Consider the following 13,902-nt stretch of genomic DNA (forward strand, 5'->3'; position numbering starts at 1 on the left):
CGAAAATTCCACTCGTGATTTTCGAGCACTTTGTTGTGAGTGGTTTGTAATCAGCTGAGTCAACACAGCAGACATTAACAGAAAGGTGAAAGAAGTCTGGTGCTTTTAGAAGAACAGATACAAAAAACATGTGTTACAGCGACATTGTCAGTGGCTTATAAGTCTTACCCACTTTTTCCATAAGAGAGTCACAATCAGCCTGACCAAATTGCCAAGTCCTCCCTCCTAATAAAAACTTAACATGACTTTAAAACAGAGAAGTTAAAAGCACTTCACCTTTCTTTAATGTGCTAATAACTTGGTGTGGCCAAGTAATAGTTTTACAGCTTTTTAAAGCTCAAAAACCACCTCACTCAAATTCTAGTTATTAGTGATACATTGGATAGTCATCTTACTTCTCTAATGGCAAAATACTGTCATTCTCATAAAATAAACTGAAGTATTAGCTAATATTATCTCAAGGACGACTGTGGCTAGGGATTAGCATGCTGAAACATACCAAGGCTAATTTAGCTATTGTGCAAGAATGAACAAAAGGTTTATCCTTCATCTGGAGCACTTGAAACAAAAATATCCATTGTATTTATTTATACGTCCATTATGAGGGCTAATTATAGGCACAACTTGTGATTTTACTATTGGTGGATCAGAAGTGGAAAAAAATAAAATGTGCACTTTGAATCGATAAGAAAAACATCTATTTTCTGTTTCAAATAGAGGAACTTAAAAATATCTGTATCATTACATTACAATTACATTCCTAACAACCCTATTTATGCAAAAAATTCACAAGAACTACTAGACAGCATAGCTGTAAGAGAATAATTTATTGAAACACATACAAAGATCCAAACATAATTATTAATGCATAAAAAACCTATTAAAACATAATCTAAACAGCATTTATCAGAATACAGGAAACAAGACTTCCTCTTAGAAAAAAAACATCCACAAGAAACCTCTGTTGGTCCCAGTTATAAGAACAAAATGATCTTTAGAGAAGTGGTCACATAGAAACATCAGGCTGAAGGTACATTCAGATCTCTAGGATACAGTGGACTCGGCTAAAAACAGCTTTTTGTTTGGAAGCATATAAGAAATGGACATTTTTTCATGTAAAACAAAAGAAGACTTTTTAAAAAATATGTGAAATATACACATTCTGTCTGCCACTTCCTATTCCCATTCCACAATTAGTATTTTGTCATTAAAATTCATATACATGCTCGTTTTTATCTGCTGCTGTGTTCCAGTTTAGTCTCTGAGCAGGTGGACGTGTGTGTGTGTGTGTGTGTGTGTGTGTGTAAGTATTATAGGGTGATGACGGTGCCGTCTTCCTCCACGCCTCCTCTGGGCAGAGCGAGGCTGTGTCGTGGGTCCGTTCTCAGCGAGCTGAGGATTTTGTGCAGGCTGCCGTTGCTGTGACGGAGAGCCGGGTTACTGCTGTGGTGCAGCGGCTGCTGTTGATGGCCGTGCTGGGAATGCTGGGAGTGCTGGTTTAAGTTCATGTCTCTGTGAAGCTGGTAGCTGAGACTGCTGTGTTGGTGGTGGTGATGATGGTGGTGGTGGTTGGTCCCACCATTGAGACTGGGCTGTGAGTGGAAGGAGGCGGTAGAGATCACTGATGGAGGACGTGTAGGAGGACTGGGCGGCGCTGCAGGGCCCGGGGCCGGTGTCGCCGTCTGCTGGTGGGTGCGAGACGTGCTGGAGGCCAGCGAAGCATTGGACCTTTGAGAAGGCCGCTTCAAGCTGCTCTCGATGACGATGTCAGTGTCCTCGTCACTCTCCAAGTCGTCATGGTAACCGTGAGCCCCAGAGGGCGGGGCTCCTGCCGCCATGGGCACAGACAGACTCGGGTAACCGGTTGAGCCGCTGCTGTCGGACGACTGGCCCGAGCTGCCCGAGATCCTGCTGCTGCGGACCACGTTGTTGCGCTGGTTAACTGGTTTCACCGTCACGATCAGGTTGTGGCTGTTGGCGATCATCATGTCCGTCACTTGATCCAAAGACTTCCCCGTCACCTCGATGCCGTTCACCTCCAGCACCTCGTCATTCACCGCCAGCAGACCTGTGCTCTCAGCCAGACCACCAGGCACCAGCCGGGATATGAAGATGCCCGGGACTTTCTCCAGTCCGTGGGGCGTCACCCGCACGCTGGTCCCGTCTCGGATGTAAAAGCCCAGGGGTTTGTCTGAGCCGTGGCGGTACAGTCGGACACGGCGGTGAGATTCAGGCAGTATGTCCACGTCGATGATGGAGGAGACGGGCCTGAAATCCTGAGGCATGCCGATGCGAATGTGAGGACGCTTGCGGTTGATGTCGTTGTTGCGAAGCGCGACCACGGCCTTCTTCTTACGCGTTATTGTGTTGGTTCCAAAGTTGGCGTAATCCACCTCTTCTGCAAAGAAATGGAAAGAGAGAATAGAGGTTAAAGGGTAATCAGGGAATCCACAAGCAGGAAACACTGCTAAAGAATAAAATCACCTTCTGTATGTGCTGGGTGATGATCTGTGAGAAAATTAGGTAAAACTTTACATTAGATCCTTTCCAAGTTCCTTACAATTAGCTACATTCTTTAACAAAATTCAGTAAAATGTCCTGCCTTACTGTTTAGTTAACTGTAACCAGGGTGAGACATGGTGTGTACAGCTGGTACATGTGCGCACATAGTGCTGAGTCTGCAAAACATTCCTGTTCTGACACAGGTGACCCACCCTCCTGTTACCAGCAGCTATAGGGATTTAGACTTTAGACAAGTACACACACTCACTGCAAGAAAAGCAAAACTCTGTATCAAACCCAAAAAAACACTCCCTTAAAAACCTCCCACGACTTTCACTCAAGTGGCCTCGAAGGAATACAAGAAAACAATTTGTAAAGCACCAGTTTAAAGAGGGATATGACCCATAGATGGGAATCATGAAAACAGTGGAAGTGAACAGGAGAATCCCCGAAGTAAGAGAATACAATTTCATATTTTTGGTATGAACAACCATGTACAATCAAGACCTTGAAATGTGTTATGTTGGAGAAGAAGCTACAAATCCAAACAGGAAAAAAACAAGCTTGATGGATTGTTAAAAAATTTAAAGAACTCTCCAACTTTCCATTCAGAGTGCAAAGTAAAAATCTGAACATGGTGATACTTTGTGACAGGATGTGAAGGTCCCCACATGAGAGCATCAGCTCTTCTACAACAATGGATTGTGTTTGTCTTCCTGTTAAAGACACTTTGGAAGGAAAATGCTGTAACTCTCTCTGTGTGTGTGTGTGTGTGTGTGTGTGTGTGTGTGCGTGTGAATAAAGTATCTTTTGGCTACATCTTTGAGCAGAACCAGTCGACTCCTGCCACCTCCAGCCTCAGAGGACAGTCTGCCATATGACTCCATACGCAGCGCTGACTCATCAATGTTCCTACCCTCCTCTTTTATACAACAATATTAAGTAAGCCACGCTAAAGAAAAAGATGGTATGACGGCCGTGAATGAAAAAAAAAGGCAGAAAATATAAAAGGCACTTCCATCTGATGAGGTTCAAATTTCAAAATGCTAAATTAAATTAAATTAAATAAAATAAAAAAAGGGTAGATTAATACCTTTTGGCAGATAATAAAAACTTGCAGTGGAGACCGTAAAGTGACTAAAATGGGCCAAAAGCAGACAAGAGTGGCCAAAAAATGAGGAACCAGGTGATATGTAATGGCAAAGGATAGCTTTAATGGTCAAAATATGGCAGAAAATAGTGAAAAAGAGGCAAAATGTAGGGGAAAAAAGTAACAAGTAGTATTTATTGGAAAAAGTTAGTATTTGTATAAAAAGTGGCCAAAAAATTAATAAAAAGGACAAAAATTGCAATAAAGTGTCAAAAAAGACTTGCAAAAATGGACAAAAAAATAGGGTAAAAAAAGGGGGAGTATTAATTTGCGAAAGGTAGCTAAAGTCTGCCCCTTTTTGAAAAGGGGCAAAAATGGGACAAAGGAAGTAGCAAAACGGGGAAAGGTAATAAGTAAAAAGGGGCTAAAAAGTTAACCCCCCTTTAAGGTTTTCTGGGGGAATAATTATTATAATTAAGTCAAAGAGACGCATCACTGACTTAACGGCTTCTACGTGGTGTGTCTGATAATGTAGTGGGCTGGTCTGGACACAAAATGCCAGGGTTGACTTTCTGTCCCAGTGCACCCCTGGTGGAGACCCTCAGTTCTTAGTACATCAGGCTACTGCGAGACATTTATATTCAGAGAACCAATAGTTCCTCCTTAAAATGACATCCATTTTTAGCAAAACACCAGGAGTTTGATCAAATATAAAGTGTGGTGTATTCTAAGTTCTCACTGCTAGGTGTGGCTGAACCAGATTTGATTGGATCCAGACAAGACATTTGCTAAGGGTTGGAATTCCTGATGGGAACCACATTGGAGCGAGTAAAGGTTCTCATGGCAGAACACCCCCCCTACACACCCTCACCTCAGACCAAAACCAGCACCACATCACGCTGTACGCTGCGTCAGCACGGCGGGAAAACACTTCAGCTAGGTATTTTCTGTGTCATGTCTGACAGCTGCTGCATTAAAACATCATGGGAACAATACGAGGGCGGACACGGTGCTTATTCTGTGGAAATCACTGGAGCAATTTGTCAATCAGCCGTTTCTACTCATCTAAAACCTGTAATTACAAATTCACTGTCTCACTGAAAGCTACAATTATATACATACTTTTATTCCAACTCTAAATAGGGGCAGAAAATACATTTCCAGCCAATTCCCACATGAATGTAAACTCCAGATTTTTGGAATATTCAAAAATATAAACTTTTCATACATTGGCAGAAATTAAAGGTACCGTGGATGATGTTATTTTAGCTTCAACTTCCGGGTGGATCATCTTAATTATTGGTCCTCCTAGTTGTCAATCATTCTGACGATATGTATACGTAAGGCCGAAATGAAATGGGTTTTTTTTTTTTTAAATGGATACTAATATTTATGTTTGGATATGATACAGTAATTTATCATCAAGCTTAAATTCCTGTGGAATTTAAATTTTTCATTCCTTTGTGAAACAAGTTCTAAAGAAGACTATGGAATGGAATTTTAGGATTTTTACTTATGCACTTTGACATTCCTGCCAAAAATCTAGTATGGCTGCATTGTCGTAGAGGAGCCTCAGGATACGAGGGTAAACGTGTGAGGTGACACTCCCACTGTGGAAAGTCTTTTTGTTTCAGGCTAGCACGAAAAAAGCAAATGACAACTTTTAGCGAAAAAGAAATATTAGGTGAGTGTTACTGTAAGTGAAGGGGCTGATGTCATCCACAACAAGTGGATCTTCATTATTCTTGTATAAAGAGTAAAATGGCATCGCCAATGACAAATCTTTGGCTGCCGAGCCAATTTGTCTCCGACTGCGTACTGGGCCACAGATGAAATTCCTCACACTGGCAAGAGTTTTTCCATTGCAAAGCTAAAGCGCTGGTAATGCACTTCTAAAACTGGCACAAAAGGCTAAAATAACATGTGCTGAGACTATATCGTAAAACTACCATAAGTGTTTCACGGTTAACTTGCAAGTGTCTCTTTGAAGCATACTTCACATTTACGTGTGAGAGAATTTTGGTGCATTAGAACCAATTACCTTCCTTTTACAAACTCTAGATAAAAAACACTTTTTTCTTGCAAATATTACCACTTTGGACAGCCACTCATTAAGAACACACCACCAGGTATTACAGCTTTCCAGATCAAAGCGAGTGCACTCCAACAGACAAGGCATGGTTATTGTAACAAACCCTGACAATCCCTAATCCCTGCTACACTGAGGCATGATGGGTAATCTGAACTCACTGACCAAAGACTGTCAGGTTACTGCCAAGCCTCTTCAGTAAGTACCCCTCTGAAGAAAAACCCAAAAACAGACTCTTAGTATGTTTATTAGCTGTGACCTCTGTGTTACATTTACTCTCAAAACACTGAACAAAAAGAAAGAAAAGAAAATCACAAAAAAACTAAAAAGTATTAGCCAGGGTTACACAACAGTTCTAATTATCCGACCAATCCAAGTCCAAGAAAAAGTGATGGCCAACACTCTGATCCCAGATGATCACGTTTAATGCCGGTGTGGGTTAAAATGTGCCAAAGGGCATTTAATTTGGAATCTTGCAGCATAGACTCAACGATGCACCTAATGTGACTCCAACCCTCAACCAGGTCAGGGGACGAAGGTCAGAGGTGAGAAGACAAGCTCCTAGCTGGCTGTGACATTCTTCTGGCAGTTAGGGTGCATAGCCAGGCACTTCTCTACATTCTGACACTGAAGGAATGTGGTGGTAATTGTAGTTGGAGATATCTCGCAACAGGTAGAGAGGACGTGCAGGCCTGGTTGCTTCCAGTTATCCTGTAAACACATTCACATTATTGACCAAGAATTGCCCAAATCATGAAGTGTTATAGACTGACAAAATGGTGGGAGAGGCACTGTTATGACTTTCATTTAAAACGCATGCTTCTTATAAAAGTCTCATGCTGCTGTTGAGTGTACAATGGACAATAAAAAGAGGGAAAACAGCCTTTGTTCCACTAAAGTCCTACTCCAGTTAACCAAAGCTGTGAAACGTAGGCGTTTTGAAGTCCTGCGTTTTTTCCATTTTCTCCCATAAACGTGGAAGCTTGAACAGTTTTATGGTCAACCATTAGGGCCTCGCTGCACACTTTTTCCTGGGCCATCTTACATTTTATCACGGGCTCAACACAACACATGAATTAAACACGTCCCACACTGAGAGGGTGTTTCCTTCTAATTGGGAGTAATTTCATGTTTGTGGGAAAAAGAGTGAAAGTGAATTTGGTCAAAGTGTGTACGTGTGAGTCTGAAAATTGGATGTTTACAGCTCCTGTGTAAATAAAATGTGAAATTCCCTTGGAGATTAATAAACTATCTATCGATAAGTGAAAGTAACACCTTCTGACTATGAGCATGAGTAGGCGTTTGTGATTGGCGTCACATGTGGTATTTCACGCGAGGCCTTGCAAAAGTTGGCACACAACGTTAAATATTTGTGTTGTACTAATGACAAAGGGAATACGACGAGAACAAGAGACACACAGGACCTTCGGCATCAAGAGCACGAAGAGAACAAACCATGAAGATATGTGATATCTGGATAACCACCATGTGCGCCTGTTTTGATACACTGAAAGGCTAGTGAGTAAAACTAAATGCACCAGAACAACCTGTAATAAAGTAATGAGTGCCACCAGACAAGTAGATAAAGTGCTTTTGAGATTTTTAATTGGAAAAAAAGACTATTAGCTTGTTTAATTATTAAGCAGAACTCTTGAGCTTGAGATTACTTTATAAACACTGCGCTGACAGCTTTTAAAAGCACAGCTAATGAAATGTTTACTTAGTGATATGGGTCCTTTTAGATTGTAAAACAGGATCAAATGGCAGAAAGAATCAGCCAGAACAAGGATAAAATGTTTTGTGAAAATAAAAGTAAATCACACTTTGTCTCATATCTGGTCAAAACATGGGCTGTTGATGATCCATAACTAAGTAGATGCTGAAATGCTTTGGTAAATTACTGTTCTTTTGTTTGTATAGATTGCTACATTCTTGCACATCACAGCTTACGCATTGTTGGAGGGTACTCGGGGCGTTCACACCTGATTCAATATTACCCGTTTTAGGCTTTTTTTCCGCTTGGTTGGTCTAGTCTAGAGCAGGTCAGGGAAGCAGATTCTACACCGCTTGGAAACATCTATTTCGGAGCGCTTGCAAAATTGACAGTAGCACAAGTAAAGTGAAAAAAAACACCATAACACATTAAAAAGGGCTCAAACACTTGTGACGCAATGAAGATGTGGATGTATGAAATAACTCCTTGAAATTGAGGTTTTAAAAAAAGCGAGTGAAGGAGCCACTCATTTGCTTTACCTTCGTTTGTTCACCATACTGCTTTTGGCTGCTGAAAAGAATATCCAAACTATACGACGTCGATTTGGGTTATCTTGTAATTATAAGGTTTTTCCTGTCAGTTTGGAGCAAATCCAAAAATGCATTTGTGAACGCAAACCGAGCAAACTCAAGGTGAGAATATTATCAGCTGTTCTACACCCATTCGAGCCAAGTGCAGGGCTATCCCTATGAGAAAATGACCTTTGTCACTGATCCAGGATAGTGTGTACACAGGCCAAATGCTGACCCTGCTGAGAGCTTCTCATGTCACACAGTAGCTGTGTTTCCATTACCTTTGGAAATGCACAAAATCTAAATAGCGCAATAAAAACTGGTAGTGGCAACACCTAAATTTCTAAAAAACAAAAGTTTTATGCTTTCATGAGGAGGATTTTCAGACTTTTCAATATTGAAATGTGTCTCAAAAGCACTATGGAAACACTTTTTACGCAAACGCGTCACAAAACGTGAAGTACATGGTCACATGACGTAATGTACCTGATCACATGACCACTTCTCCCCACACAGTACGTGTAAACAGAAGAGACAGACATTTCTTAGCATTATACTTATAAATTAGGCAGTGGCTATCCGTACAGTTGCCGTATCAATATACCGACATTCTATCCGTACGCAGCCCACCCACTGGCCAGTTTAGGTCACGTGACTAAGACTAACCCTAACCCTAAGACGCTACGTACATGTACCAATAGCACCGGGGGTTGTCCGCACGGCAACCGTACAAATAGACATTTTCTATAAATGATTACTGCCACAATAGACAGCAAACAACAATGAAATACAGAGTTTTATAAGGAGGTTTGGAGCGTCCGTCTTCTTGCAGCGAGGTCTCGCGGAATGAGATGCATGTGGCATTCTGGTAGTCCTGTGACCCAACACCGCCTCTAACTCACATCATGGTCTTGGTTCAAGCATTACAAGGTGCTTAGTGACAGAGGGGGCCTGAGAGGAAGTGACATGGCACACACACAGACCCTGCTTCCATTAACATTAGGTCACTGAATACTGTGGCATGCTCTACTCCTGGGCCCCACAGACTGAACACACGCACGCGCACACGCACACAGCTAAAAAGAGCTCTGCTTTTTAAACTAGCAGTCGAATGGCACAAAGAGTGAGGGTGAAACGTTTCATGACAGCACTTGGGCCTTGCAGAACCAAAGCATCCAGCCAACAATACACAGTACAGTGAGAGTGTGTTCCCACTGAAGCATTGTCCTCCTTCACGCACACTGCAGTTTTCTTCTGTCTGCACAAAAAAAAGGCACAATTTCATGAAACACAGGACACTTTGTGTTGCTGTCTTCTACTTATGGCGTGGGGTAAGAAAAATCTGTGTATTATGGCTCCTCAGAGGTTTCAGAAAACTAAAAAAAAAAAAAGAAGAAAAAAAAAATAGTTCTAGAAGCTTAAGAACTAAAACATTTAGCATTCCTGAATATCCCTGCTTCTTTACAACTGAGCACACTCATCCTAGAGCTGACCGCTTTTTGACCAAAGCTACAATGGAAAACAAAACTCAACATAAAAAAAGAGACTTATTTTAAACACGCATACATATTTCACATTCCTCCTGGAGTGGTTACGGCAGAGCCAGGGTGGAAGTTTGGAGAACTGAATAAAAGTATGTGGTTATGGTCAACAGCTGCCATGAAGGTTTGTGTAGTCGAATGGAACTTTGTGTAATTATTTTAGGTCGTGTTTGATGGTGAATAAGAATACATAGTTGGATTAAAAGATGTCATAAAAAAAAAAATAAAAAATAAAAAAAACAAACTTGTGAGTGGTAAAACTTAAAGGGTATCTTTCTTATAAAAATATTATACATGCACCTCGTGTAAGAAGCTAAATATAAGCATTGTTTGATACTATGAAATTGCAAACCTCAAATTGGTGATGCACTTTCACTACTGTTTGTACGAGTGTAAATTTTTAACAGGAGGTTTTTAAACTTCTGCTGACATGTTGACTTGTTGATAATTGCAGTCTGCATATGTAAACACTGTGAGCTACATTTAAATACTTTAAGTAGAAAGGATTACCAGAAGGTAGTTCTGAAATCTGGATCATCTTGGATTTTGTTGTTTAAATCCCTCGATTTGTTGTTAGATTAGGATTCAAAGATGTGTTAAGAATCTGTTGGTTAAAAAAGAAAAAAATCTTTGTTTTCTCAAAAAACTAATTAAAAATGAAAGACTATTGATTTAATTTGCAACTTAGTTTTATATTTAATCATCAGGACTATTTCAGTTATAGTCAATGAATGACATTAAAATTTTAGTCGATTGATCAACCTGATATGGGATGGTACTAATGTTTGTACATACACACTGAAACTTCATGGGATTAATGCGCAAGACTACATGATCACATGGTTCTCATTGGTTTAGTTTTAATTAGTTGTTGAAAATATCCATATATTTTGATATAGTTTCCTTTCACAAGTCATACTATACCTTGTTTGAGCTGGTGTGAACACACAAAGTCTATGCAAGTGAATTCGAGAGTAATTGTTTTGGTCGGCTTAGAGAATTTGATTTTAAACCCTTTGACAGCTATAGCGCAAGTAAAGAAAAAAAAACACTATAAAACATTAAAAACAACTCATATGTAGATGGAAAGCAGTGATTAGGGGCAGGCGTGTGTTGATGTTTGAGAAAGCTCACCAGAATAGCCCGGTTTTAGCAAGTTTAGGGCAGATGGTGCAGCTACGTTTCCCTGAGTGCTGCCTGCAGGTACAACGGGCTATGACACGCTGAGCAGACACGAGTGAGGCAGTCACTGCCCTTAAACCTGTTCTCTCTGCTTTTTACTGCTAAATCATATCCTTCAACACTGAACCATCTGAGTGACTTTGAAGTGCATCAAAAAGTGCGCTGTGAACACTATCCGAGCCAAATAAAGATGATAAAATGACAAGCTGTTCTAGTCCCATTCGGCCCGAGTCCGGGACTATACCGGTGTAAAAGCAGCATAAGAAGCTGGGATTGACTCCAGACCCTGATCACCATTAGCACTGAAGAAAGATGGATGGATAAATGTAAGTCTAAGACAAATAGAAAAATGATACCAGTGGATTACTACAGGAAGAAAAAGAATGGGGCCGTTAGACGAGACTCTTGGACTGTGGCAAAACCAGACAAGTCTCTGAAACTCTTCCATGCAAATGGAGGCACCCTATCCTTTCTTCCCACTGCCTTTTTCCTCCTTTAACTAGCAGTTAGTGAAGGGCAGAGGTGGGGCTGCACATCTGGGACGAGTTAAATCCAGCTGCGTGTGGAGGGACTAGGCACAGGAATAGGACTTGCTGCAGGTATGACACCTTTACCCAACCTCATCACGTACACATGCACAAAACCACTACTACATTACGCACACATGTAGGTGTGAGGTTAAACCACTAGACTGTTGGAGTTTTAAACAAGGAGAAGGACGTTTATAGACGAAGGGAGATTAATCTTAGGGTACCAGAGGAGTGGGGGTTGACGTGCTGCAGAGGAGGGAAGGAGGTGAAACATCAAAGGAGAATAAGAGCCAATGGCATACACAGCTTGTGCATTCCTTTAACTTCTCAAGAGGAACAATCTAAACTGCAAGTGTTCTCACTCAAAGTGCAGCTGAGCATCACCCACCTCCCTTCCCTCAGCTTTCTCACACTAAAATGACAAGATGCGGCTGACTTTGCTTTTTGTACAGCTGCCTCTGCTGAGCCAACCCTTAACAACATGCACCATTGATTTAAACTCCACGTCTCCACTACAGTCTGGCTCACAGATTCCAGCACAGCCCGTACCATTGCTCCTTAGAACTTTATATACTGTGGCAAACCAAATTGTTTAGGAACACATTGCAACTAGGTTTTACACAATCAGGAGTTTTGGGCCGATCACCGGTCAATGAGTTTAAAAAATGATCACCGATCCGATCATTTGAATTTAGGTTGTTTTTTAGGTACCGACCAAATTCCTTCAGTACTACATGATACAGATTCACGGCAAATCAAACGGTGCCATATTACGCACTCTGACCTTGTTGTCAGAGTATGTTTGTGTGGGTGCGTGGCCCTTTAACTCCAAATTAATACGCTGGTTGCTCGACCAGTGTGCGGAGTGAAGTAGCGTGCGTGAGTGTAGCATATCAATTATAAGCTGTATGACGTTTTTGAGTGATCGGTGAAATGCAACAGCTGCAACGTTAATTTTGCCAGAGTCCCATGTCATACTGAATGACTGCTGTGAAGCAGGGGAGTTAACCCCAAAGCTGAGGATAGCTTCTGCCCCGGAGCAAAGTTAAACTACCCTGTCTCTTCCAACCACAGTTTGAAGACGAGACACACTGGAACTACGTGAAGCATTAGGAGCAAAGACATATTTCCTTACTGTGGCATCGCAAAACCTGCTGTTGCTTAGAGTCCATATTCACAGGTGCACAGCAGAGGTGGGGCGCACACACGCACACGCCCACACACACGCCATCGCTTTAAAATGGACAGAAGTACGAAAATATGAAAGCAAAAGTAAACAAGAGCGCATCGCTTCGCTCTAGGCTCGGCTGAATAAACAAAACAAGCGTGCACACACGTACAAACACACACACACTAACAGCAGACGCTGCCCACCCCTTTAGAGCCGGTAGAGTGGGGAAGAAGTCCGGCGCTAAGCCGCTTAGCTCCAACCGATCGACATTTTTGCCGTTTGCGCATAGGTTTTCACCTTTGTGCACAAATGAGAGTGAAATAAAGCAAACAACTCTTCGGTGTAAATGAGAGAGATAAAACAATGTAATAGGACAATCTACAGAAAGTTTTATGATGACAATGACGTCATTGATCGGATCAGTGAATTAAGACATTATTACATAAAATGCAAAATATCGGTCAATCCGAAATAGCCAATCACATCAGTGTAAAGCCTAATTGCAACCCTACTGTTCCACCTACTACCACATACTTACGATACTCCAGCTATGTAGTCATTAATCACAAACAAAAAAATCTTAAAAATAAATGCAACAACACTTTCATAGAGATCACAAACTTTGATAGTTTTAAACCGCTCTTTTACACACAAGCTCATTGGCTTATTGTCCTTTTCAACTATAAAATAACACATTTGCTACCAACTGAATTTTGTAAAGTACAACAATATTTGTAAGTGCTGTTTGCATATGATTCACAAGGGCTTATCTCATGAGTAGCAAAGGATCATCAAAAATAACCAAACCAGCAAGAAGAGGTTTAACATGACACATCCAAGCAGAAGGAATGCAGTGGTTTTTGCTGAGGGTTCAGAAATATTTTCTTAACTTTAAAAAACATCAGCTGCATTTAACAAAACCACTGAGAGACTTTCCGTAATTTAAATGCAAATGTAACTAGAATAACTGGTTATTTGGAAGTTGTGGAAGTCAGAAACATAAAAGTGACATTAAATAAATGAATATTATATCTTGCTAATATCGGAGATGACCACAACTTTTTACAGTTTTTTTTTTTTATTGGTGTCATCCTTCTTTCTCTGTTCTTCAGTAACATTACAGGATTGTTGTTGTTGATGCTACACAAAATAAAACTAGTGTTGTGTATCATCAGGCCTGCACAGGTTAACTGCCCACAATAGGCTTCAAGGGTCACTGAAGATCCCTTTCTTGGCCTCCAGGTAAAGGCACCACCCATTCCCTGAAAATCTTTTGCAAGCTTGGACAAGCATCTCTCTACCCTTCAACAACCTGAAACGCTGCTTCTTCTTTTACAATAAGCAAACGGCATAACAGAAATCATCCGGTGTGGTGACACACATCCTTAATTCTTCCTGCTCCACTAGCTTTGCTCCACTGACTCCAATTGTGGTTTTCTTCATCACGGCTGAAAACTGTCCTCGTGTGGGAGTTCTTCCACACGAGCTGTCAGTCCCTATTGTTTCATGGA

At 41.1% G+C, this 13,902-nt stretch overlaps 1 protein-coding gene across 2 annotated transcripts in view; it reads right to left on the reverse strand.

Moving 5' to 3' along the window:
* The window catches only part of pard6gb (par-6 family cell polarity regulator gamma b), a 53,187-nt gene that overhangs the window by 15,334 nt on the left and 23,951 nt on the right, over positions 1–13,902 (reverse strand). Inside the window, exon 3 of one of the 2 annotated variants that reach the window (XM_028461233.1) lies at positions 1,276–2,398. In XM_028461233.1, coding sequence (XP_028317034.1) covers positions 1,311–2,398 — 1,088 coding nt within the window. In that variant the 3' untranslated portion in view covers positions 1,276–1,310. Of the gene's footprint in view, positions 1–797; positions 2,399–13,902 lie in introns of those variants that run through there. The other variant, XM_028461232.1, reaches the window with a different exon arrangement.

This window comes from Gouania willdenowi, chromosome 11, assembly GCF_900634775.1.
Source record: "Gouania willdenowi chromosome 11, fGouWil2.1, whole genome shotgun sequence".
Taxonomy (NCBI): Eukaryota; Metazoa; Chordata; class Actinopteri; order Blenniiformes; family Gobiesocidae; genus Gouania; species Gouania willdenowi.